Below are 27,651 nucleotides of genomic sequence, written 5' to 3' on the forward strand. Positions count from 1 at the left end.
GCCAGTCAGCCCCTCACCAGGCCTGGTGCTGAGAAGTCTGACTAGAACCGGCAGTCAACGCTGACACATTCATTTATAATAAAAGGTGTATATTAAACAAACTCGTCAAATCCTTAAACAAAAAGTAAGGGCAAAATGTGACTGTCATTCTTAATTGTCCATGCAAAATCCTCCCAGTTAAATTCCATGTGTCTCCTGGACTTTGATAAATGTGACTTCTCCTCTCAAGAACATGAACAGAGACACCACTGTCGAAGCAGCTCTCTTGTAAAGAAACCTGATAAGAAAACCTACTATGGCAGGTGAGTGAAACCTGTGGAGGACACCATTTTGGGGGATGACCAGACTGGAACATAATATTTGACTGAGGCAGAGGGGTCTGTGGTTACTTTCTGCACGCCACATGTCTAGCCCTAAAGAAGTGAGGAATGCTCCCGACAGGAGAAACACAGCAGTCAATGCTGTGATACCACAGCTCCATGGGCCCCTGGAGCCTCTCAAACTGAGCTGCCAGCTAAGGAGCTAACACTAGCTTTGGATAAAACACAGCTCTGGTACAGTAATTAATTTTTTTCTTAACTAGGATTACATTAATTTTCAAGGACTAATGGAGTCCAGCTGTAATGTGAAGAGTGGCTGCTGATGCACAAAGGCACTTGTGCGTACATTATAAATACACACACACACACACACACACACACACACACACACACACACAGACCTATAAAAAGGATCTACTATAACAGGATATTTTTAGTTTCTACAATGCTGCACTAAAAATACAGTCCCGGCTGATACATCATGGCAGAACTATTCTCTCTCTGTCCCTTCAGGAACAGTTTAAAACATTTATTTTTGTTTCCTTTTGCGATGGTCAGAGTAGAGAGAGAAAATAGCAACTCATTGATAAGAGGAAACGAGACAGACATGAAAAATTGAAAACTACCTAAAAACTCATGGAGAGGTTTATTTTATTAGTTCTTAATAAATATCTTGCAGATTTCCTCAGGAAATACACCAGATCACATGTAAAATAGTTTGATACTGATGTCAACTGCATCAACATATGAAGTCTATTAGGGTGAAGCCGCAGCAGGGTGAGCAGCGTGCTGAAAAACTCCACAGTACTTGGGGGGGGGGGGGGCGGGGGATCTCATGGCCTTCCAAATTCTTCGAGAGGTAAAAAAGTCAGCCAAGACGCAGAGAGAGAAAGAGAGAAAAAAAGATCCCACATCCTGCTTTCAGCTGCCAGCAATGTGAAGTGCCCAGAGATTAATTCTACGTCTGGCCTGGAAATGCGACTTTAAAGCATGAGGGAGGGGAGTTCGGGTGGGTGGGGGCGGTGAGGAGTAAAGAGGAAAGAGAAGGGCAGGCTAACTGAGGCTGGCAGCAGGCCACCAACCCCCTCCCAAGCCATGTTTCAATGCAGACAGAAGTAAACCCCTATAGACAGCAGCGCCTCAGCCTGCCAGGGCCTTACACCAGCTGCAGCGCATCTCGCTTTCTCCCTCAGCCCTGAGTGCAGATGTTCCCCACAGCATCACTTCCGCTAGACTTTCTTTTAAAGAAACAGCACACACAGAGGTATTTCTCTTTGCCTTCAGGGATCTCGGACAAAGTGAAAACTTGGATGGCAGGTACCATTATCTCCTTTGGAAGGGACCATCCAGGGTATCTGAGGAAGGGGTCAAGAGCACTAGTTAGGTAACAGGAATTTCTTTACGGATTTGGCTCCTGTCTTCAGAGAGAGAGAGAGAGAGAGAGAGAGAGAGAGAGAGAGAGAGAGAGAGAGAGAAGTCCCCACAGTCTGGGGCTAAGAAAAGAGGGGAAAAAAGTAGGCTGAAGATTTAAACCCTGATTTCTCAAAGCAGTCCACTGTAACATTACCATCTCAATGGGATCCTGATGACTTCATCATCATGGAAGTCTTAAATAATTAAAAAATAATAATTCCAACATATTAACATTTTGCGAGGCACAATTACTTACCTATAAGACATAAGTTTTTAAAATCAACAATCTGTTAATTTCTTATTTGCCTAAACTCTTTTTATACATTCCCAGACCTTAGAAAATCAATCCATCAATTACTGATTAGGTATCTAGGTTTTCAAAATTTCTGGCCCTTTTTTGTGAAAATAAGCATCTAATTTGGAAGGCAGCCTTGAACAGTCAGGAATTTGATAAAATATCACATAGCCTCCTGTCCCCATAAAGATATACTCCAGTTGAGGGATCTGTACACTACATGAAGCTAAAATAATTGCATTTTCAAGATTAGCTAAATATTCCCTAATTGATCTATCAGGTTGTTAGTTCTTCTGGAATGAAGGAAGGCTCAGAAGACTCAGTAATGTCGAAAGAAAACAAGACAATTGGTATATCCACAAAACCTAAGTTGCTTGTTTTGAAATTCAAGTTCAATAGAGGAAACAGAATCTTCCTTTATGGGAAGGAGAGAAATGCTGGCAATCAGTGCCTACATACTATGGTAGGAAAGTTTAATTCAACAATTTATTAAATGTCTTCCATCTGTAAGGTACTGGATGTAGAAAAAAGTTTGGAAATGGTTAAGTAATTTGCATGACATAGCAAGTAAACCATCAGAACCCAGTTTTACCTAACTTCAAATATTTCTCTTTATCCTTGTAATTTTTAAAAATACATGTATTACTAAAGTATTGTGATAATTACAGAAAACTACAAAAATACAGAGAAAACAAAACAAAATTTAAAATACATATAATTCTATCATCTTAGAGAATCACGGATAAGTTTTGATGGCTATTCATCAGTCTACTAAAATTAATATATGTATAATATGTATTGTTTTACCAAAATGGGATCAATTGCAAAGTTCATAACCATGAAGCCACACGGTCTTCAGAGAAAGGAGAGATTACATTTTTGGCAGCTCACCACTCCGTACTTCCAGTCACCAGAAAGCAGAAAGGTCACGGTACAACTGTAAACTGGGCAGGACTTTTCTATTCCATCCTTACACCTCTTTCTGAACTCTTTAAAGCAAAGGAACTTCAAAAACCTCTCATTACCCCCTACCCTCCTCCTGCACATCACACCTAGAGCCCAAGCTAGCCAAGTGCATGACTCCCCTCAGCCACCTTCCACAGTGCTTCCAAAGCCAAAGAAGAAACAATGAAAAGGACCATTACAGATTATGGGTAACAACTGTATTTAAATGTCTGGCTGAGTATGGTACCATAAGCCCCCACTGACAGCCTACTCTCTTGCTGTTCAGCTCAATAGATGGTTTAATCCAAGAGCTTTTACTCCAGTATAGAGATGTACTTCTCCCATAACATTCTGCTACAGTGCCGACAATTCATTCATTATTAAAAAATGAGATAACCAAATAAGGAAACCACATTCTTTCCTCCCTATTATGGCAAATCAACAAAACTACTCACCTACATACCCATGCCAACCTTCCAAGCTGGAGCTATTCATCACCTGAGGCGATGGTTGTCATTACCTGAGGTGAGGTGAAAGGTTTAACCTTGACAATGTAGTCCACGATGACCTCAAAGTTACCTCACTCAGAGTGATGTATAAAAATCAGCTAGTTGCATGTGTTAAAACTCACAGAATGCTGCCGGGCATGGTGGCTCAAGCCTGTAATCCCAGCACTTTGGGAGGCTGAGGCAGGTGGATCACGAGGTCAAGAGATCGAGACCATCCTGGTCAACATGGTGAAACCCCGTCTCTACTAAAAATACAAAAAATTAGCTGGGCATTGTGGCGCGTGCCTGTAATCCCAGCTACTCAGGAGGCTGAGGCAGGAGAATTGCCTGAACCCAGGAGGCGGAGGTTGCGGTGAGCCGAGATCGCGCCATTGCACACCAGCCTGGGTAACAAGAGCGAAACTCCATCTCAAAAACAAAACGAAACAAAACAAAAAACTCACAGAATGTACACCACCAAGAGTGAACCCTAACGTAAACTACGAACTTTGGGTGATGATGTGTCAATATAGGTTCAATGATTGTAACAAATGTACCACTCTGATATAGGATATTGAGAGTGGAAGAGTTCAGGAGGTACATGGGAATTTTATGTATATTCTGTTCAATTTTGCTGTGAACACAAAACTGCTTTAAAATGTAAAATCAGGTTTTCTTCTATCATTTATTCAACAAATACATGAAAGCCTACAATGTGTCAAGGACTGTAAAAAATTTAAACTGCTTAATGCAGCCGAGTGCGGTGGCTCACATCTGTAATCCCAGCACTTTGGGAGGCTGAGGCAGGCGGATCCCCTAAGGTCAGGAGTTTGAGACCAGCCTGACCAACACTACAAAGCCCCATCTCTACTAAAAATACAAAAAGTAGCCAGGTGTGGTGGCAGGCACCTGTAATCCCAGCTACTTGGGAGGCTGAGGCAAGAGAACAGCTTGAACCCAGGAGGTGGAGGTTGCAGTGAGCCAAGATCACACCATTGCACTCCAGCCTGGGAGATGGAGTGAGACTCTACCTCAAAATAAATAGACAGACAGACAGACAGACAGACAGACAGACAGATAGATAAAGACAGACAGACAGATAGGTTAATGTCTGCAGGAAGGTGGTTGCTGGACATTCTCAAACACTGCTAACAGTGTAAGCTGGCGTAACTTCTTCAGAAAGTCACCTAGGTTGGGTGTAGTGGCTCATGCCTATAATCCCAGCACTTTGAGAGGCCAAGGTGAGGGGACTGCTTGAGCCCAGGAGTTTGAGACCAGCCTGGGCAATATGGTGAGACCTCACCTCTACAAAAAATTTGAAAATTAGGTGGGCATGGGTGGCATGTGCCTGTAGTTCCATCTACTTAAGAGGCTGAGATGGGAGGACTGCTTGAGCCCAAGGAGGTGGTCAAGGCTGCAGTGAACTATGACCACACCACTGCACTCCAGCCTAGGTGACACAGAGAAAAGACCCTTTATCAAAAAAAAAAAGAAAGAAAGAAAAGAAAAAAAAAGGAAGAAAGAAAAGACAAAGAAAAAATAATCTAGCATCATATATCAAAAGTATTAAGATGTTAAAACCCCTTCACCCAACAACTGAACTTCTAAAAATAAATTCTATTTTTATTTATTTTTGGGAGGGGCGGGGGACAGGGTCTGCCTGTGCTGCCTAGGCTGGAATGCAATGGTGTGATCTTGTCTCACTGCAACCTCCACCCGCTGGGCTCAAGCCATTCTCCGGCATCATTTTCCCAAGTAGTTGGGACTACAGACATGCACGACCACACCCAGCTAATTTTTGTATTTTTTGTAGAGATAGGGTTTTGCCATGTTACCCAGGCTGGTCTCAAACTCCTGGGCTCAACTGATCTGTCTGTATGATACAGGCATGAGCCACCATGTTTGGCCTATTCTAGTAAAATAACATGAAATGCAGACAAAAATTCTATGTACAAAGATGTTAATTACAGCATTATTTATAATACTAGAAACATGAGGAGAAAATGTTCAAAACGAGAGTTTTAAATTAATGTTTACTTATTCATGTGAATCCAAGCTCAGTGGCTCATGCCTGTAATCCCAACATTTTGGCAGGCTGAGGCAGGAGAATCACTTGGGCTCAGGAGTTTGATATTAGCTTGGGTAACACAGTGAGATCCTGTATCCACAAAAGATAAAAAACTAGCTGGGTATGGTGGCATGTACACATCTGCAGTCCCAGCTACTTGGGAGGCTGAGACAGGAGGATCGCTTGAGCCCAAGAGTTCGAGGCTGCAGTGAGCTATGATCATGCCACTGCACTCCAGCCTGGGTGACACACTGAGACCCTGTGTATATGTAAAAATAAGAACATTCATATGAGAACATGATTCAGTTTATATTAGGTTGGTGCAAAAGTAATTGCAGGTTTTGCCATTACTAATATTATTTGTATATAAATTATAAATGTTTCCTAAGAATTTTATAGTTTTGTATACTTGTAAGTTAAAATAGAATCAAACAAAAGAAAAAAGAAAAAAATAGTAGAATCAAACATTTTATATTCAGTATCTTTTCAATTGTGTTAAAAAATCCTTTAATTATTTATGTGTCATATAAGAAAGAATATCACCGTTGGAAGTTGGTTTCTACTTTGTCTTTTTTAGTACTTTCAATGAAACCCAAGATGTTAAATCCTCTTAAAAAATTAGTTTACATAAATAGGACAGAATTGCTCCAGTAAGGTGAAAGTAAAAGTATGATATATGAGTAGAGAAAGATAAATAAAACAGTATTTGGAGGCAGGAAGAAAGGACAAAGAGCAAAAGAGGAAAGATTCAAGAGACCAGAAAGGACTGAACTTGTGCTGTCCTATAAAAATTTACTTTCTGGAGCGCAATGACATTTACTCCAGGGTTAAGAGTTGATATAGTTTGGAATGCGTCTCCGCCTGAATCTCATGCTGAATTGTAATTTCCAGTGTCAGAGGTGGGGCCCAGTGGGAGGTGACTGGATCATGGGGTGGATTCTGAGGGTTTAGCACCATCTCCCTGGTGCTGTCTCTGATGCAGCTCTTGGGAGATCTGGCTGTTTGATAGTGTGTGGCACCTCCTGCTTCACTCTCATCCTCCTGCTCCAGCCATGGAAGATGTGCCTCCTTCCTCTGTGCCTTCTGCCATGACTGGAATTCTCCTGAGGCCTCCCCAGCCATGTTTCCTGTACAGCCTGTGGAACTAAGAGTCAACTAAACCTCTTTTCTTCATAAATTGCCCAGTCTCAGGTATGTCTTTATAGCAGTGGAGAACAGATTAATACAACAGTAGAAACCAAAGCACATTTAATGAATTTTACTTTAATGTCAGGATGTAAAATATGCATTTGGAAATTATACTTTTTAAAATTATAACAAAAAACAAGGAAAGACAGTAAGATCATCAGCAATAACCTAGTTAACAGATGCCCCTGCCCTTGCCATTCAATCTTTATTGCATTGCTCAGGCTGACTTGCTGACAGATTATTCTTTTTTTTTTTTTTTGAGATGAAGTCTCACTCTGTCACCCAGGCTGCACCCAGTGCAGTGGTGCAATCTCGGCTCACTGCAACCTCTGCCTCCCAGTAGCAATTCAAGCAATTCTCCTGCCTCAGCCTCCCAAGTAGCTGGGATAACAGGCATCTGCCACTACACTTAACTAATTTTTGTAATTTTAGTAGAGACGGGGTTTCACCATGTTGGCCAGGCTGGTCTTGAACTCCTGAGCTCAAGTAATCTACCCGCATTGGCTTCCCAAAGTGCTGGCATTACAGGCATGAGCCACTGTGCCTGGCCTCAAATTGTTCTTTGACTTGAACTTGATATAACATATGTTTACTGAGAAGTTACAAGAGGCCACGTACTGTTTTAGATGTTCACACTATATCAGTGGATCAAACAAGCCAAAGATCCATATTAGCAGGAAGCTTACATTCTTGCAGAATAGTAGAGGAAAAGAAATAATAAACATACGCACATTATGTACATTATCTAGTATTTAGAAAGTAAATCAAAGAATGGGAAGATAAAGAGTACAGGTTTGGAGTAGAGTACTACAGCGTTAAACAAGGTGGTTGGGGTAGGTCTCACAAAGGTAACATTAAGCAAAGCCTTACAGGAGATGAGGTGAATTCACCAGGCACATGGCTGAATGCAGAACATTTCAAACAAAGAAAAGGCTAATGCAAAGGGCCAAAGGCAGAAGAGTCCCCAGCTTAGCAGAGCACTTGCAAGAAGGATAGTGTGGCTGAAGCAGAGTAACCAAGCCAGGGAGAGAACAGCAGTGAACGAGGTCAGAGAAAACCAATGAAGGGGCAAGAGAAGAGGTCCATACATGAAGGCCTTGTCAATAATGTGACTTTTACACTGAGTGACATGGGAAGTCAGTGAAGGATTGTGAATACAGCAGACTGTGTGTGGAGAGGGAACGGGGGAGGTAAGGGGTCAAAGGAGACCACTTAGGAGTTTCACCTGGGCACAGTGGCTCACGCCTGTAATCCTAGCACTTTGGGAGGCTGAGGTGGACGGATCACGAGGTCAAAAGATGGAGACCATCCTGGCCAACATGGTGAAACCCTGTGTCTACTAAAAAATACAAAAAAAATTAGATGGGCATGGTGGCGCGCACCTGTAGTCCCAGCTACTCAGGAGGCTGAGGCAGGAGAATTGCTTGAACCTGGGAGGCAGAGATTGCAGCGAGCTGAGATCAACGCCACTCTACTCCAGCCTGGCACCTGGCAACAGAGCAAGACTCTGTCTCAAAAAAAAGAGAGAGACCACGTAGGAGTTTCAAGACTTTCTTTCCAAGTTTTAAAAAAGTGTTTTATCCACAAGGGGTATTCAGGCCATGTTTGCAAAGAGGGGTTTTCTCTTCTAATGAGGAATACTGAAGAATGTGTCAATGGCCTGCAATTGTATCCTTAGCAGGCATCTCAAAAATAATAATTACGAAACATTTTCCTCTGCTCATTGCCCTGACATGAGTTCTGGGCATCACCCTCTCTCAGGGGAGAGGTGAAAAGAGGTTATGTGGAACAGACAGTGATAACGGGATGACGTCACAGGTGTGCCTAAAGAAGTCCCCAGTGAGTTGGGCTCACAACCACTCTGCAGTGATTTACTCGACCCTGCCAACTCCAGCTGGAGAAGAGATGCAGAAAGCTGACACAGCCTAAAGTCCTGGGCAGGCATTATAAGATCTTTCTCCCCTAGTCCCCTGCCAGCTCCTCCCCTCTTTCAACCACTGATCCTGGCCTCAGAAGCCAAAGTGTGAACAGCACGTGTCCGGATTTCAGAAACCTGCCCAGCAGTTGGAAATTCCCTGCAGCGTGTCAACTGCTGCATCTGCTGTTGGCACTTGGGGCAAGGGATCACACACGCATTTTCTGAACATAAGCTTCAAGATGTGCGTCTTATATTTGAAGAGGGGACTAAACAAGCCAGAACACTCCAATTACAGTAAATGCATTACTAAATAAACGACAGTCTGCCTTCTGAAAAGGAAACTGAGACACAAGCAAACTGAATAGCTCTAAGAATAGCAGTAGTCAAGAACAAAAGCACAGAGAACCCTGACTAGTGGGGAAAGGATTTCATGGGCCAGCAAGGTTCACTAGATGCATAATGTGATGTTGCTGAAACTACAGAGTACTCTTTTCCAAATCTCTAACTCACATCTTTTTTTCAACAAGTGGCTCCTATCACTTCAGGTGCAGCCTTTCCTGTCCGTTCCTTTGATCTTTCTTCCCCACCCAATTAGCTCTCTAAGTGGTATTCTATACAGTGACACCTCTCAGAAAAATGAAAAAATGTGAGCCCAATGACACCATTTGCCACAAGACTGAGCTGTAAATGGGCAGAAGGTGGAAAAGGAACGAATCTTTGGAAGAGCAAACTACATGCCCTTGCCACCCTGGATGTAGGCACCCAGTGACACTGTTCACAGGCATCATAGGCAGAGAAAAAAAAAAAACAAAGTTGGAGTGAGTCTGATGGAACAAGGGAATGGCAGACTGGATATCTAAATCCATTCTTCCAATGAAACAGCTAATTATTCTGGAAAAAAAAAAGTGTGTTAAAAATCTTTCTGGAAAGTATTTGTGAGCTGTTAAAAGAAAATTCTTTGGTGAGAGACTGAGCAAAGATGAGGAACTAGATAGTAAGCGTGGCATTACAAACAGCCTTTACCCTAACAACACTTGCTACCTGATGAACTCGAGCTTTGGTTTCCAACGCTTCATGGACACAGCTAAGATCTTTAACATAAAGCTAGGATCTCACAAGGCTACACCCCAAATATACCGTTTCAGATTACAGAGTCTCTAAAATGCCATTTTTAATATATTTTAAAGAAATAAAAGACAAGCTCACAAGTATGTTTGGGAAATAAGAAATTATAAAGAAAGTCAAAGCAGATTTCATATAAAAATATATATATGGAAATTAAAAATTTAGTGACATTAAAAACATTGTCAATGGGGCATATTTAATGGAAGATTAGATAAGCTATGGAAAGGTTCAATGAACTGAAAGACAGCTAATTATTTGGAATGTAACACAAAAATAAGGGAGTCAGAAAAGTCAAAGAAAGGTTTAAGTGACATCAAAACTATGTCTGACATATGTCTTATCAGGGTCACAGAAGGAGAAAAGAAAGCACAGGGAGGTGCAATATTTTAAAAAACGAACACTAAGAATTTTCGAAAACTGACAGAAAAACAAAAAAACTTCATAGGTTACATGAAACCCAACAAATACCTAGGAGGAAACATTTTTAAAAATCCAAACCTAGGCCGGGCATGGTGGCTCAAGCCTGTAATCCCAGCACTTTGGGAGGCTGAGGCAGGTGGATCACGAGGTCAAAAGATCGAGACCAACCTGGTCAACATGGTGAAACCCCGTCTCTACTAAAAATGCAAAAAATTAGCTGGGCATGGTGGCGTGTGCCTGTAATCCCAGCTACTTCAGGAGGCTGAGGCCGGAGAATTGCCTGAACCCAGGAGGTTCAGGTGAGCCGAGATCACGCCATTGCACTCCAGCCTGGGTAACAAGATCAAAACTCCGTCTCAAAAAAAAAAAAAAAAAACAAAAAACCAAACCTAGACAAATCACCAAAACTGTGGAAGACTAAAGATTTTTAAAAGACCTAGAAAGCACCTAGAAAGAAAAGATAGGGCTGGGCACAGTGGCTCATGCCCGTAATCCCAGCACTTTGGGAGGCCAAGGTAGGCGGATCACGAGGTCAGGAGTTCGAGACCAGCCTGGCCAATATGGCGAAACCCTGTCTCTACTAAAAACTACCCAAAAATTAGCCAGCCATAGTGGCAGGTGCCTGTAATCCCAGCTACTCAGGAGGCTGAGGCAGGAGAATCGCCTGAACCTGGGTGGCAGAGGTTACAATAAGCCAAGATCAATCAAGCCACTGCACTTCAGCTTGGGCAACAGAATGAGACTCTGTCTCAAAAAAAAAAAAAAAGGGAGAGAGAGAGAGAAAAGATAGACTGCTTTCAAAAGAGAAGCAAAACTGATAGCTGACTATCAGCAACAGTGAAAGCCCAACTAAACAAAAGTAACTATTAGGCTGAATTTATTACTGGAATAAGAGTAAAATAAAGCACTTTCAGACAAATTTTAAAAAAACAAAGAAAATTTGCTATTAAAAGAATCTCACTAAATACATTCTAAATAATATAGTTCAGGCAGAAAGAAAATGATCCCAGATAGAGGGTCTGAAATGCAAAAATGAATATGACAGTAAATATACCAGTGAGTTTAGGCTGGGTATGGTGGCTAACACCTATAATCCCAGCACTTTAGGAGGCCCAGGTGAGTGGATCACTTGAGGTCAGGAGTTCAACCAACCTGGTCAACATGGTGAACCCCATGAACCCCGTTTCTACTAAAAATGTTCATCAAAAAAAAAAAAATTAGATGGGTATGGTGGTGTGCCCTTGTAATCCCAGCAACTCGGGAGGCTGAGGCACAAGAATTGCCTGAACCTGGGAGGCAGAGGTTGCAGTGAGCCAAGATTACACCACTGCACTCCAGCCTGGGTGACAGAGTAAGACAGACTCTAAATTAACCTATATTTTATGAGACAAACAAATATTTGCGGCCAAAAAAATAATTAAAAAACCAAACAGTAGGGGGCGGTGGCTCATGCCTATAATCCCAGCACTTTGGGAGGCCAAGGCGGATGGATCATGAGGTTAAGTGCTCAAGACCATCCCGCCCAACATGGTAAAACTCTGTCTCTACTGAAAATACAAATATTAGCTGGGTGTGGTGGTGGGTGCCTGTAACCCAGCTACTCAGGAGGCTGAGGCAGGAGAATCACTTGAACCCGGGAGGCAGAGGTTGCGGTGAGCCAAGATCATGCCATTGCACTCCAGCCTGGGCAACAAGAGTGAAATCCCATCTAAAAAAAGAAAAAAGAAGGGCTGGGCGCGGTGGCTCAAGCCTGTAATCCCAGCACTTTGGGAGGCCGAGGCGGGTGAATCACGAGGTCAAGAGATCGAGACCATCCTGGTCAACATGGTGAAACCCCGTCTCTACTAAAAATGCAAAACATTAGCTGGGCATGGTGGCGTGTGCCTGTAATCCCAGCTACTCAGGAGGCTGAGGCAGGAGAATTGCCTGAACCCAGGAGGCAGAGGTTGCGGTGAGCCGAGATCGTGCCATTGCACTCCAGCCTGGGTAACAAGAGTGAAACTCCGTCTCAAAAAAAAAAAAAGAAAAAAGAAAAAAGCAAGTGGGACTGGGCTCACATCAGTAATTCCAGCACTTTGGGAGGCCAAGTGGTGGATCCCTGAGGTCAGGAGTTCAAGACCAGCCTGGCCAACATGGTGAAACCCTATTGCTACTAAAAAATAAAAAAATTATCTGGGTGTGGTGGCGTGCACCTGTAGTCCCAGCCACTCAGGAGGCTGAGACAGGAGAATCGCTTGAACTCAGAAGGTGGAGGTTGCAATGAGGTGAGCGGAGATCATGCCACTATACTCCAGCCTGTGTGGCAGAGTGAGACTCCATCTCAAAAAAAAAGGCAAGTGGGCAAAAGAAATACAAATGGCAAAGAAACACATGAAAAGTCACTCATCCTTAGTTATTAAGAGAAACACAAATCAAAATGAAATAGCACTGCACATTCACTAGAACAATTAAAAATTTTTTTAAATGGCAATGCCAAATGCTGACAAGGATGCAAAGAAAGCAGAAGTCTCATCGCTAGAGGGAATATAAAATGGTCCAACCACTCTAGAAAACAGTTTAGCGGCTTCTTACAGAGTTAAAGATACACTTGCCATACGATCCAGCAAGTCCATTCCTAGGTACTTACACAGGAGAAATGAAAACATGTCCACAAAATACCTGCATATAAATGTTCATGGCAGCTTTATTCATTAACAGCCAAAAAACTAGAAGCAACCCAAATGTTCATCAACAAGTAACTGGATAAACAAAACTACAGAATATCCATCCATACTCTTCAGTACTAAAAGGGAGTGAAATGCTGACACGTCTAAAAATTATTATGCCGAGCTAAAGAGGTTAGACATTTGTCAGACACAAAGAGTATACACTCTTAGGATTCCATTTATATGAAACTCTAGAAAAGGCAAATCTAACATATAGTGACAGAAAGCAGATAAGCCCTTGCCTAGAGCAAGGGGTGGCATGGGAATCAACTGGTATGGGCACAAAGAGAACTTCTGGGGCTGATGGAAATGTTCTCTGTTGTGATTGTGATAAAGAGTTACTGGGCATGTAAATTCATCAAACTGAAGTGCATGCTTAAAATGGGTGTGTTTTATTGTATGTAAACTTTACTTCAAAAAAATTCATGTTAAAAAATAGGATGATGTATATAAATCCCAAGGTACCAATAACTGCAGTAACTATCAATAGACTCAATGCTTGCAATAGTGCCAAAGAGAAAACAGCTGAAATGCCCATCAGCAGAAGAATGGATAAACTAAAGTGAATGGAATGTAGTACTGCAACAATGAAAATGAATGAATGACAACCACACACATCCACATGGATAGAACTCGCAAACATATGGAACAAAATAAACCAGAGAGAAAAGAATGTAAGTGGTACGATCAGCACGATTCCATCTATATGTAAGCAAAACAAAATTACATGCTTTGCCGGGCGCGGTGGCTCAAGCCTGTAATCCCAGCACTTTGGGAGGCCGAGGCAGGTGATCACAAGGTCAAGAGATCGAGACCATCCTGGTCAACATGGTAAAACCCTGTCTCTACTAAAAATACAAAAAATTAGCTGGGCATGGTGGCGCATGCCTGTAATCCCAGCTACTCAGGAGGCTGAGGCCGGAGAATTGCCTGAACCCAGGAGGCGGAGGTTGTGGTGAGCCCAGATCACGCCATTGCACTCTAGCTTGGGTAACAAGAGCGAAACTCTGTCTCAAAAAAAAAAAAAAAAAAAAAAAAAAATTACATGCTTTGCTTCATTTTGATTTTTTGTCACCCAGGCTAGAGTACAGTAGAGTGTGATCTCAGGTAACCATAACCTCCACCTCCTGGGTTCAGTCAATTCTTGTGTCTCAGGCTCTTGAGTAGCTGGGATTACAGGCGTGTGCCACCACACCCGGCTAATGTTTGTTTGTTTGTTTTTGAGATGGAGTCTCACTCTGTCACCCAGACTGGAGTGCAGTGGCTCAATGGTGGCTCACTGCAACCTCCGCCCCCCAGGGTTCAAGCGGTTCTCCTGCCTCAGCTTCCCAAGTAGATGGGATTACAGGCACGTGCCACCGTACTTGGCTATTTTTGCATTCTTAGTAGGGACGGGGTTTCACTATCTTGGCCAGGCTGGTCTTGAACTCCTGACCTTGTGATCCACCCACCTCGGTCTCCCAAAGTGCTGGGATTACAGGTGTGAGCCACTGTGCCTGGCCTAATTTTTGTATTTTTAGTGGAGATGAGATTTCCCCACCTTGACCATGCTGGTCTTGAACACGTGGCCTTAAGTGATCTGCCCGTGTCAGCCTCCCAAAGTGCTGGGATTAAAAGCTCAAGCCACCATGCCTGGCCCCAAATTACACACACACACACACACACACACACACACACACACACACTCTCACTCTCTCTCTCTCTCTCTCTCTCTCTCTCTCTCTCTCTCTCTCAATGATAATACTACAAAGAAAAGCAAGGAAATGAATTTGCAGGTCAGGATGATAGTTACCTGTTGGGAAGGTAACTACAGCTATACAGAGATGAAATACACAGGGAACATCTGAGGTACTGACAACATTCTACCTCTTAACCTGAGCTGTAGTTACACATGCATTTACTTTATCCTTCTTTCAAATGTTTTATACTCTCATACTCTTTTCTGATCAATGACATATCTACCCTTCCCAAAGGCCACATAGAAAGCACCGTCTCTTCTAAGAATAGCATGTGAAAAGCCTCTTTTCTGAAACGAGAGATATAAGATTTGATGGTGAAAATAAGAAACAATGTTCCTTAAAATCCCCCCCAACCCCGTTTCTAAGAGACACTTAAAGACACTCGGATCCACTATATATTCTAAACCAAGAGAAAGACTCAACACTTCTACCAACTAGTCATGAACTATGCTTTCTGTTTGGAGAGGGAGGTTTCCCTCTACCCATAACAACAGTAAACATGGACCCCAGACAGCCGTGAGTTACCCAAACCACAACCTTCTGCTAGCTTATTTATTATAGCCCCACCCGACTCTCACGCCACTCGGGAGAATTCTGACTTACCCCAACTCTTTTACCTTTACTCCAGTTCCTCTTCCCGTCTCCAATCAGATTCACAGATCACTTTCTTCATCAGAGAACAGACTGCTCAGATTGGGGGGAAAATTCCTTGCACTGTCTAGCTGCCCAGAGAAGCTTCTATGTTTTCTGATATTAAAAGGCGGACACTTGACACCTGTGTATAATTGACTAGCTGTGCAGCCCTGTTTAACCGTTCTGACACGTTTGTCCTCATCTATGAAATAGGACACAAAATACTGTCCCCCCGTCTCACGGGGCTGACAAGAGAATCAAAGGAAAACACGCATGTAGTAACTATAAAGTGTCATCGTGTGTTAGCACAGAGTCATTGCTGTGGTTGTGATTACTGGTCACGCCCTCTGAAAACTACAATTCTTCCTCAGATCGCCGTTTACTTGGTCAGCATCCAAAGTACAACACTTCCAACCCCCAACCATCCCCCCAGAACATACCTACTTTCTCTGTGAATTCAGCACACAGTACGTATCTGGCCTGAGCCCCACACCCACACCCAAGCTATACATTTAGAAAACTTAAAAAGAGCTCCGAAAAAGTAGCTGAAAGTCCTGCTGCCAGGCTGGACACAGCGGCTCACGCCTGTAATCCCAGAGGCTGAGGCAGGTGGATCACGTGAGTTCAAGACCAGCCTGGCCTACGTGGCAAAACCCTGTCTCTACTAAAAATACAAAATTTAACCAGGTGTGGTGGCCCATGCCTGTAATCCCAGCTACTCGGGAGGCTGAAGCACTAGAATCCTTGAATCCTTGAATCCGGGAGGCAGAGGCTGCAGTGAGTCAAGACTGCGCCACTGCACTCCAGCCTGGACCACAGAGTGAGACTCCGTCTCAGAAAAAAGAAAAAAAAAAAAAATGTGTCCTACTGCCAAATAATGTTTCTCCTTCAGAATAAGTCCATGCTGGCGATGAAAAAAGAAAAAGAAAACCACAAGCAATAAAATTGAAAAGCTCTAAAATGGCAACAGAAATGAAATATATAGCTCATATTAACCACTGGGCAACATGGGATATTGCATTTCTGCACTCCACACCAAAGCAGCCATGGACACCAAACCACTTGGTATCTTGGGGCAAAAACAGAACATTTCTTCAACTGATAATGTTAAGAGGCTTAATTTTATTGATATGACAATTTTCTCATTTCTTTGGCTTTTCCCATTTCTCCTTCTCCAGCCTTGAGGAAAATAAGGACCCTGGAACCCAGAAGTGGAAAGACAGGTGGGTCCCTTGACACTCTCACTTCTTTAACCTCTTTTTCAGGGCACTACAGGCAGATCCACAGGCAGAGATTGGCGAGAGCAGTCTGCACCAAGCGGCCTGTCAAGAGTTCTATCTCCCCCACAGGGAAAGAGGGCAGAGCTGAAGCACACCTCCTCCTCTGGCCTGCCTTCCAAAGCGTAACCTATTCTGACCTTTGAATCCACTTCTACTTTGAATCTACTTCTCACAAAACTCCTTGCTCAGGTTGGCTCTGTTCATTTACTCTAAACTGAGCCTCCTGAAGGTTGAGTGGCACTGATTACCTAGAGAAATCTACCCATGGCTCCTTATAAAGAAAAAGCTCAAGGGTTTCTACCACCGGAGATACAGGAAGAGGAATGAGAGGGACAGTTTACACAGTTAACTCAAGCCTAACCCCTTGTGAAAGGTGGATTTCCTGTACAACTGTTCTGACAAGCAGAGGATTAGGCACGTCATACATTCTGCTTGGGGAAGAGACTCATGACAGAAGTGAATCACCACAGGGGAGCAAGCTGCTCTTCTGAAGGTTTCTAAGACTGTTGTATGCTGGAAGACAAGGACATGTTGGTTGTGAAGGACATTCAATTAGAGTCACCTCACATCACAACAATGGCATGAAACATCCCCCACCTACATATTTAAGCTGTCAGTCCCATATAGACAGCTGCTGCTTGCTCTTTAGCCCTCTGGAGACCCACCTGTGACACTCCCTCTACCTGTAACTCAGGATTACTAACATCATTAAAAGCAAGCATAAGGCTGGGTGCGGTGGCTCATGCCTGTAATCCCAGCACTTTGGGAGGCCGAGGCAGGCAGACTATAAAGTCAGGAGTTCGAGACCAGCCTGGCCAACATGGTGAAACCCGGTCTCTACTAAAAATACAAAAATTAGTCAGGCGTGGTGATAGGCACCTGTGAGCCCAGCTACTCAGGAGGCTAGAAGAGAATTGCTTGAATCCGGGAAGCAGAGGTTGCAGTGAGCCAAGATTGTGCCAACGCACTACAGCCTGGGCGACAGAACAAGACTTCACTTCCACCCCTCCAAAAAAGCAAGCATAAATGATTATGAAAGCAATGCCAGTCAGACTCTTGTCTCAATCCCAGCTCCCGAATATTCTGTAAGAGCAGGTGATACCAATGGCACATGCAAGAAGTGTCTCTTGAGTGCCCTCTTGCTGCCACCGGGGCCTCTCTGCACAGCTGAAATGGATGTATGTGCTATGAAACCGGTAGAGGAAAAGAGCAGAAAAAAGAGGGGGCCAGGGTACAGAAAAGGGAAGTTATTCCAGTGGTGGCCAATGAGTAACATCCAGTGATTTATATGCAGTATAATCCAATAATACAGTAAAATAAAACAGTGTGTGCCTGAGATGGTTTTGATTCCAGAAATTATAAAACATTTTTGAAAAAGAGAGAACAAGAGGGGGAGAGAAAAATGAAGGAAGAAAAAAAAAGGCCATATTGGAGCAAATTGGGCACAGATGGGGGATGCATGGGGTTTCAGTGCTCCCCTACCACAATGCTGCTTCAATTTTTCCTCTTCAAGGAACTAGAGTTTTATTTCCTTAAATGACAGAATTTCTAAAAAATTAAAATTCTTGGAGTACTTGTGGTTCAGATGAATATGTCACCCTCCGGCATCACGTCAACCAATTAGGTGACTACTGAAGTGTGAAATACTCAGGCACGTGGAGAAAGCCCTTCCTCCCTTCAGGCTTAGGAATGCCTTGGAGAGATTACCAGTGACGACATCACTCTGGGAACCACCTATCTCACCACCAGCTCTGGACCTGGGCCAGGTGAGGAACACACTGCTCAGTGACAGCTGGCCTTCCAGAACTGTGGCCTTCCTCACCCATGCACACAGCAAATACTTACCGAGGGCCTAGTAAAATACCAAGCCCCATGCCAAGGCCCTCAAACGTCCCTTGTCCCAATCCCTCAAATTTCTCTACCTCGACAACCTCAGTGCACAGTATTAGGATTCTAGACTCTGTAGTCCCACTGATGCAGGATTCTGCATAGGGCCCATCTGAGAGGAGATAAAAGTCTCTCCACCAACACCCATGAACCCATGAGTTTTAAGATCACTGCTGAAACTGGAAAGTTTAGTTGGCTAAATAATGTGGCATTACTCAACTTATTTCCCCCTATAGGAAGGGGGGCAAATCTGGCCTCACATTCTCTGCCTCCATGAGCGGAGTTGGCTCCTGGGAAAACCATACTAGGAAAAGGGAAAGGTATCATTCTCTCACCACCATCTAAACTTTTCCTTTCATTTTGCCTTCTGCAGTGTCCAAAGCTTTTATACACATTTGAAAAGTAATCATGCTAAAATGTTAGTAACAATATGATTTCCATCCTGGATTACTGATACTGTGAAAAGAAGATAGTTAAACAAGGGTAGGACTGAACACACAAAAAATGAATGATTCATGACAGCATTAAAGGCATGAGCAAAGGACACACTTTTAAAGAAAGGATTCTGCTCCCCTGTGGATCTCCAAATCATACTGTACATCTACAGGGAAGACTCAGGTAGGGACTGTGAGGATCTAAACTGCCTGATGGGCCATAAGATCACTTCCTCTTCAGGCTGGAATTCTCCTTCTCCACAGAGTCCAGAAACTGACATATGCAAACACCCACCCAGAGGGACATGTTCAGGAAGAAAGAGAAAGAAAAATGATGGCCCAGATGTTTTGTAACTTGCAGTGCCTGCCAATTCACCACAGACCCCAGCACCTGGGAGGGCAAGGCAGCATCGGGCCCTTGCTTCCTGGTTTCAGGCAGCCAGGGCCCTGAGGGTGGGTGGCAACTCCGACAGCATGCAGACTGGCCAGGAGAGGAATCTTTAGAAGGGCACTGGCTGACAGGGCTTGGGGGTTGAACACACAGAGCTGATTTATCACTTCCTTACTCATAAAAATGTGATTCAAACTGCTGCTGATTAGTGAAGGATTTAAATCTTTACCCTCTCCCCAGCCCCCTTTCTTCCCCACCCCCGGCACAGATGCTGCTACTCAGCCACAACACCCCCTTCTTGCCACTGTCCAGGCAAGCACAGCACAGCACAGGGGACCAAAGACGATGACTCATGTGCTGGGAAATGGAAAAGTGCATCTTCCCACCAGCCAGCCCTGCTGAGTGCTCTGCTCGCCCCTCTCCCAATGGCAGCCCACACAGTGGGGTCTGGATGGCCGCCTCAGCTGCACACTGGGTACTTGGCAGCACGTCCACAGAGCCTTCTGTCCTCAGTCAGTGTTACATCCTGTGGCCTGGGCCGTTTTTCCTTGAAACACCCTTGGAGCCTCTGACCACCTCAACTCATACTCTTCTTGGCCCCAATCGCCTCATCGAGGTGACATCGAGGGTCAGGAAAAGGCCGCCAGTAACGAAAAGTGGGGCCTCAAGTACACGCTTTATCTTTACATGTCTCTCCTGGCTATAGGGTCCTCATTATGACCCACCATGGAAGAGTCCTAGAAAAAGTATCTTGGACTCAAATGGAGGAACAACCTATTTCTTTCTCTCCACTCACCATTGTACCTTCCTTTTACCCATATTTCCTTTTTTTATTTTTAATTCGTAATTTTTTTTTTCCCCGAGATGAAGTCTCACTCTGCTGCCCAGCCTGTAGTACAGTTTGCAATCTTAACTCACTGCAACCTCCACCTCCCAGGTTCAAGCAATTTTCCTGCCTCATCCTCTCTGAGAAGCTGGGATTACAGGTGTCTACCACCATGCCCAGCTAATTTTTGTATTTTTAGTAGAGACAGGGTTTCACCATGTTAGCTAAGCTGGTCTCAAACTCCTGACCTCAGGAGATCCGCCTGCCTTGGCCTCCCAAAGTGCTGGCCTTACAGGCGTGAGCCACCGTGCCCAGCCTACTCTTATTTTCTTAACCTTTACTTAACAACAGCTCAAGAAAAGGACTCCCTGGTGGCCTCTTAAAAGGTCATGGTGTTCCTTTCCATGGAACAGAAGCTGCTGAAAACAGATGCTTCCCAGGCAAGGACTGCAGGTCCTCTACATTCACACCTAAAGAAGCCACAGGTCATTTGATGCTTGAACAATGTCTTGCCTGGGGCTGCAGCTCTGTGACAGGCAGCTCATTCAACTCCGCGGGTTGTTTTTAGTCGGAAATAGGAAAATGAATAGGAGGGCACCTCGGGAGGGCCCATTTCCAGAGTCAAGTGGGCTCCTACGTGGTAGCAGACTGTCCCTCCCCTTTAGACCTCACAACCTCACCAGCATAGCACTTTACAAACTTTGTTTTCTTCTCCCTGGAAACCAGTGCTGCCACCTAGGACTTGATGCTTCCTCAGAGCCATTTATCCAAATAGCCATCTCAGGAATAATTAGCCAAGTTTAAAAAGGCATCTAAGCCCCTGCATCTTGCTTTCTGCTGGCAAGGGAAGGAAATTCTCTAGGAGTCAGATGTGACTGAGAACATGGACAGACTAGGAGAGGACCTTGCCTAGTCCAGAAAAACCCACATTTCAAGGCCAAATGTGGCATCCTCACTCATCAGGGAAGAAACTCCCCCACCAAAAGCAGGTGAAGCATAACCCTTGAGTAAAAACAGGGAGGAAAAGGAATCAACTTCACAGTGAGAGAAAGTGCTAAGAAAAGGGGCAACAAGAGACCCCGCGGCGCTCTGTCAAGAAACACCAGATCTGTTTTACAGCAAGGTCTCTATGGGGCAATTCCCACTTCCTGGCATTTCTTGCCCTGAGAGCAAACACTCTCAGTCAGTGTTCTGAAATGATTCCCTGGCAGCATGGACCAAATCACCCTTGCAAACAAACACAGAAAATCATGTCATCCCTGTGCTACATAATTCCATCAATCACACCATATCATCCCTACCTACGTGAAAAGAAGGGAAGAGATCCTGGTAATGTCCGTGGACCACGACCTGGTCTCAGAGCATTTAAAACCCTGCCAATCTGCCTTTCTCCCCTCTACTTCCACACCCACCCGACCCTATCAAAAAAATCTCAAAATGTTCAGAAAAACATTTGAGAATGCACACTGGTATACTAGCCAAATTCTGGGCCTGGTGGGTTTTGTACTTCCAGATTTGAGTCACCAAAGCTCATGAATTCTCTGTTCTTACTCCCTGGCAGGCTCCCATTAGGGATATCCCATAGGGAACTAGACTTTTCCATATTGAACAAACAGGGTACATGAGTCCAGAAACAGCTATTCCCAATCCCTGCCAAGCGTATGGTCTCTGCAATGAAACATCTCAGCAATGCCTCTCCCTTGGGAGAGGCTCTGGGTCTGCAGCCTTCAAGAGGCCTTGCTGCTGCCTTTAGCATGGCCAGATGTGCAACAGCATCTCTGCATTTGCAAATTAAGCTCTATACCCATGATTCCCTCCTTCCATCCCACCCAAGCACTAGAGAGTCATATAGATTTCAAAGTAAACTAAGTCTCTGAGGCAATGATAGGAAGGGTAGGGTGTGTGTGTTCTGGGGTAGCAGGGGTAGGGATAGTCGTATGGTAACACAAGAAACAAGCTACATTAATCACTATCTGTCTGTATTTCAATGAAGAAACTAAACATTCCTTACCTTTCAGCTGGGAGTTGTGTACAGCAAACATATTGATGGTCATAAGCTGTAGCATGCGGGTACTTCCAATGGGAGAGGGACTGTGCTGCAGCAGCACCTGGAACTCCCTGAGGACCTTCTCAGCCACTGCAGGGAAAGTCTCCATCCTGTAGATACAGCGAACAGCATCAGTGAGACACCTCTCTCCTCCTCTCTCCTCTGTCTCTCTCTGTCTGTCTGTCTCTCTCTCTCACACACACACACACACACACACACACACACACACACACAGAGACAACTACAGCCTAGGACTTTGCTACTTTCACAAACCTTCCCGATATCCTGCAATTTTGAACAAATTCGAGATAAAGGAGTTTTCAGGGTTCAGAGATGAAAACAAGTCAAGCTAGGGATAAATCACTATGAGTTATTATGTTTTGGTATGCTATTTTCTCACCCCTGGCAATAACTGCATTCAAGCTGATATCAAAGTTTCTCTCTGAAACCATCAGCTTTTCTAAACACTCAACAAATTTCCTAAAACCTACATAGTCCCCAAACTCTCTGGTATGAAATTGAATTCAATTAAAAAAGTAACATGATTCTAAAATAAAAAAATTTTTTTTTGAGATCAAGTTTCACTCTTTACACCCAGGCTGGAATGTGACGGGGTGATCTCGGCTCACTGCAACCTCTGCCTCCCAGGTTTAAGTGATTCTCCTGCCTCAGCCTCATGAGTAGCTGGATCTACACACGCACGCCACCACACCTGGCTAATTTTTGTATTTTTAGTAGAGATGGGGTTTCACACATTGGCCAGGTTGATCTCGAACTCCTGACCTCAAGTGATCTGCCCACCTCAGCCTCCCAAAGTGATGGGATTACAGGTGAGAGCCACTGTGCCCGGCCTAAAGACTTTTTACTCAAGGGTTTCCTTTAGGTAACCAGAACTAGTTCTACTATTGTCTTCTGAGGTACTGTCATACTGACTATTTCACCTAAGGATCCCAAATTTCCCCTTGAAGAACACCGAGACCTAGGGCCCAAAATGATCTGTCTCAGTTTTTCCTGCACTGTCGTCCTCCTCCCTCTCACAGGCCTGTGCTCATAGGGGTCTGTATGTTTTCAGGCCAGTGGAAATATAATGCCCTGGCCAACTGCCACTCCCAATACAGGAAGAGGCTGTAATGCAGGGAGGCAGAAATCTAGCCAGTGACCTAGGGCTCCTAAGGAGAGGTCATTCAAACCACTGCTTGCCAAATGTGGCCACTGGATCCCAAACAGTGGTGCATGCCTGGAGCTTCTTTGGCAAAAGAAACAAACCACAGCTGAAGTCTTAAGAAATAAAAAGCAAGTTCAAGCTTGGTGCTAGAGAGAGTAACCAGGCACATAGGCCTTAGGGCTATGCCGAACAATTCGTGGTTAGCATAGTATTTTGCACCATGCCCCCCTCCCCAAGCCCCAAATAAACAAACTGCTTGTGGCATACTTAGGGGGTTGGGGAAACAGCTCTAGGTTGGATTAAGAAGTAGCTTCTGAAAAGCCACAAGGAAGGTAATTCTTCTTGAAAGATACAAAACAGTTTCAAGTTCTAGAGGAAGGTGCTTCTAGCTTCACCCACCCCAGCCCTTCCCCATTGAGTAGCACCTTCCCCAGATTAGAAAACTCCAGGTTTTCTGGAATCTTGGCAATCTTCATTCCTTGCTCTTGGATGGCAACTCCTATTACTGACCCCCTGGTGCCCAGAAGTCGTGCCACAGTTATGGGTCAATTACAGTTTACATTCCAGTTCCTTCTCTGCTGAGCTGTCCTCATTTTCGTTGGCACAAAAGATGCCATGCATTTGCTTTTTTTCTCCACATGCCATTTCAAGTACCCACCCCTCCAAAACAAAATAAACTCTTTTTTTTTCTTTAAAAAGTTTCAGAGCCGTTAAAACTCTTGGTAGATGTGGAATGGCAGAGAGTGATATGTTTGGGCCTGGACTGGATCCATTTTTCCCCATGGGCTGTAACAAAGGTTTCATTTGAAATCCTGACACTGTGCAGTACTCTTTCTGGTCAGAGGTGGGGAGGGGGGCTAGCACTTCTCATTACGAGAATAGCAGCGTTCACTCTGCTTGAAAAGCAGCCACGCTGGGCGAGTTTCAGAGCCATGTGTCTCCGTGTTGAAAGGCAGCAGAGAGCCAGCACAGAACGACAGGACAGCAGTATCACGTGGGACAGTTTTGTTTCGAAGCTGTGTCTGAGGAAGCCTCTTCCCTGGGGTAGGAACTGAAACAGATCCATTAACACTCTCTGGGTCAGACTAAAGTCTTGAACGAGCACCAGGTCAAATGTCCACATTTCCTTTCTCTAAAACGTTTTTTTTTTTTTTTTTTAATTTCCCTTTACTTTTCAACTAATTCAACATGATTAAAACAAAAGAAAAAACTGAATTCAGAGGATATGTTAGAGTAACTTCAAATATGAGATGCGAGGGAAGGTGGATCTATTCATGCAAACCCAGCCTTGTTCAGCAGCAACTATGGGAGGGGTAGATAGAGGAGTCCTCCTCAGGGCTCAGTAGATAGAGGAGTCTTCCTCATGGCTCAGTAGGTTTCGGGTTCCCAGTTTTGTAATCAAAATGCTGTCTAAATCTGGCCTCAAACTACCTGTAAGTAGTTTTATGTCTTTCTCTTTGAGAAATAATCTTTGCTTCATCCCGCATTACAGACAGAAAATTATACTTAGCGATGGTCACATACATAAGTTCGTAGGTAGATGCAGTGAAAAGGTCTAGAAGAATACACACCCTAATGTCTAGTACTATCTCTTTGGAGGGCACAGGGGTTGGGAAGAGTTAAAAAAAAATTTTAGTCTTAGTTTTAACATTATACTTTTATGAGGATTTCTGGATAATACTTGTGTAATAATTGTAAAATTTCAGCCAAGAAGAAACAGCAGTCGCAGCAGCAATAAAGTAGGAAGAGAAGCAACAGAGAAAACTTACAAAAAGTAGTCATTTATAATCACCAAAAATTGGAAGCAACCTAAAATGCCCAATAATAGATGATTTAAATGAAGCATGCATACAATTGAATACTACTTTTTAAAGTTGTATTACATTTTTTAATCACGAGAGAGACTTCAAAATATATTAAATGAAAATAGTTTTCAAGCAATTTAAAAAAGTGTATGTGATATGTAGAAAAAATTGAAAAACATACTAAATTTTAACGGTGGAGTTATCTCTAGGTAGTAGGAACATGGGTAATTTTTTATTTGTTCTTCTTTGCTGAGTTTTCTAAATATTTTACAAAGAGCACTGTAAAGTAAGAAAAAGACTTCTTCCATAATTAATACATCTCACTTTTGTATTTAAGAACACTGGTTAATTTAAAAAATGAATCAGACACAAACATTCTATTTTTTAAAATTCAAACTACAAAATAAATATATCAGTCTTTGAATTCCAAGAACTTTGAAGCTATGTAAATAGCGTGACTAAGCAAGAAAGTAAAAACTAAAGTGGTAACTGTGATCAAGGCAATAATACAAAGCAAAAGCATTCTACTTGTCGCAAATTCAGAGCCTACAGGCTGCCAGCTTCCTAACCTCCCTCAGCGGAGTGTGAGCGCAGGTCTGATCTGCCTCTCACCAGGAAAGGATCTGTCAGGAGCCATACGGCACCCGACTGATTCCTTTCCCTGAGTCTGAGATGACTCTGTCCCTATCCTTTAAAACCTCAGAAGATACCATTGTTTTCAGGATATGTGTTTCACTGACTAAAGTGGCTGCCTTGTGAAGTGAAGAGACACCTTGTCTCATTTGAATGGCAGTTTCAAGAAACTAATCTTTCAGACAACACCAGGACCCAAATCCGGGACTGACTCAGACAGTGACTATCCGACCAGGACTCAACCCTTCAGATGCTGAGGGGCACAGCTGGGCCAGACAACCTTCTCTGCAGAAAAGAATCCATGTTAATTTTTCCCAACCTCTTAATTCTTAAATACTGAGCAAGATAGGGACAACCCAGGAGCAAAAGAACAAAATCAAAGAACGAAGCCATGTGACAGGGTGGAAATGAGAAAAAGAAACAAATCATAGTGCTACAGAACGTAAGGACTGGAATGGACCTCGGAGATCATCTCTGTTAACCACTGATAAGGTTAGTTGAAGCCCACAGCAGCTCTGACTTGTTTACTCTCAAGATCTTGTAATTTTAAGTGGCAAAAAACTCTTTCTAGCAGTGAAGATTTCCTCTAAAGCTCTGAGCCTCTTGCCAGCTAGTGCTGGGAGTGAAGAAGACTTATCCTGCACATAGTAGGCATTCGAGTCTCTGCTAACGCAACATGGAGCACCAGGCACAGAGCAGACCGTGCCTGCAAGCAGCGGAGGGGATTTTCTGAAAGGCAGGCAGGAGAGTGATGTGCCTTCAGCTGCTCACCATTACAATCTCCTCACTCTTAATTCATTTTCAACACCGCCCACATTTCACATCTTCTTGGTCATTAGGCAACAGTCCACGATGTTGTGTGTGGCTTGGGCTCATTGCTTTCCTAGTCTTACAGACTTCTATACTTTTTTCCCCCACAACAGAAATGTTATTTCTCTTTCTGCCTTCCAGAATAAATATCAGGCTCAATTTTCTTTTACCTTCAGGACAGATTAAAAGGAATGAAGCGCACAGAACTGACATACATTTTCCTTAACCCTGAGTTATTTTTTATGAAGGTGAAATTGGGCTGGCTTTACCTTTTTAATGACAGAGTATGTTATGTGCAGAAATAAAAGAGATCCTGAAAAATAACCTGGAACACAGTAAACCACCTCAGACAAGTGACATACATAATCTATTCATTTTTAAAGGCCTCCAAAAGAAAATTCTCAAACATCTTCCTTTCTGTGAAATTTTCTTACACCTAACCCAGACCTCTCCAGCTACAACATAAGCCTATTTTCTCTTACTGTCATCCCATAAAAGTCAAGACTATCCTGTTAAGACTTTCTATTTCAACATATTAGGCACCCTACAGCTGTCTGGAAAGAAATACTTTTTACCTTAATGTTTCTCAAAATTAATTTTTCCTAGGCCGGGCGCGGTGGCTCAAGCCTGTAATCCCAGCACTTTGGGAGGCTGAGGCGGGTGGATCACGAGGTCAAGAGATCGAGACCATCCCGGTCAACATGGTGAAACCCCGTCTCTACTAAAAATGCAAAACATTAGCTGGGCATGGTGGTGCGTGCCTGTAATCCCAGCTACTCAGGAGGCTGAGGCAGGAGAATTGCCTGAACCCAGGAGGCGGAGGTTGCGGTGAGCCGAGATCGCGCCATTGCACTCCAGGCTGGGTAACAAGAGCAAAACTCCGTCTCAAAAAAAAAAAAAAAAAATTAATTTTTCCTTTCAGATCTCATTTTCTGGCTTTTAAATAATTTCTCGATTATATCCATAAAAAATCAAAATGGGGTCTTCTTCCTATGTTGCCCAGGCTGGTCTTGAACTCCTGGGCTCAAGCAATTCTCCTACCTTGGCCTCAAAAAATGCTAGGATTGCCGGGCGCGGTGGCTCAAGCCTGTAATCCCAGCACTTTGGGAGGCCGAG

General features: G+C 43.7%; 1 protein-coding gene across 3 annotated transcripts in view; it reads right to left on the bottom strand.

Moving 5' to 3' along the window:
- SMG6 (SMG6 nonsense mediated mRNA decay factor) overlaps positions 1–27,651 on the bottom strand; it is a 255,604-nt gene that overhangs the window by 156,002 nt on the left and 71,951 nt on the right. For all 3 annotated transcript variants that reach the window (XM_003933086.4, XM_010343667.3, XM_010343666.3), the window contains exon 10: positions 22,087–22,232. In XM_003933086.4, the coding sequence (XP_003933135.3) occupies positions 22,087–22,232 (146 nt within the window). The remainder of the gene's footprint in view (positions 1–22,086; positions 22,233–27,651) is intronic.

Source organism: Saimiri boliviensis, chromosome 17 (genome assembly GCF_048565385.1).
Source record: "Saimiri boliviensis isolate mSaiBol1 chromosome 17, mSaiBol1.pri, whole genome shotgun sequence".
Taxonomy (NCBI): Eukaryota; Metazoa; Chordata; class Mammalia; order Primates; family Cebidae; genus Saimiri; species Saimiri boliviensis.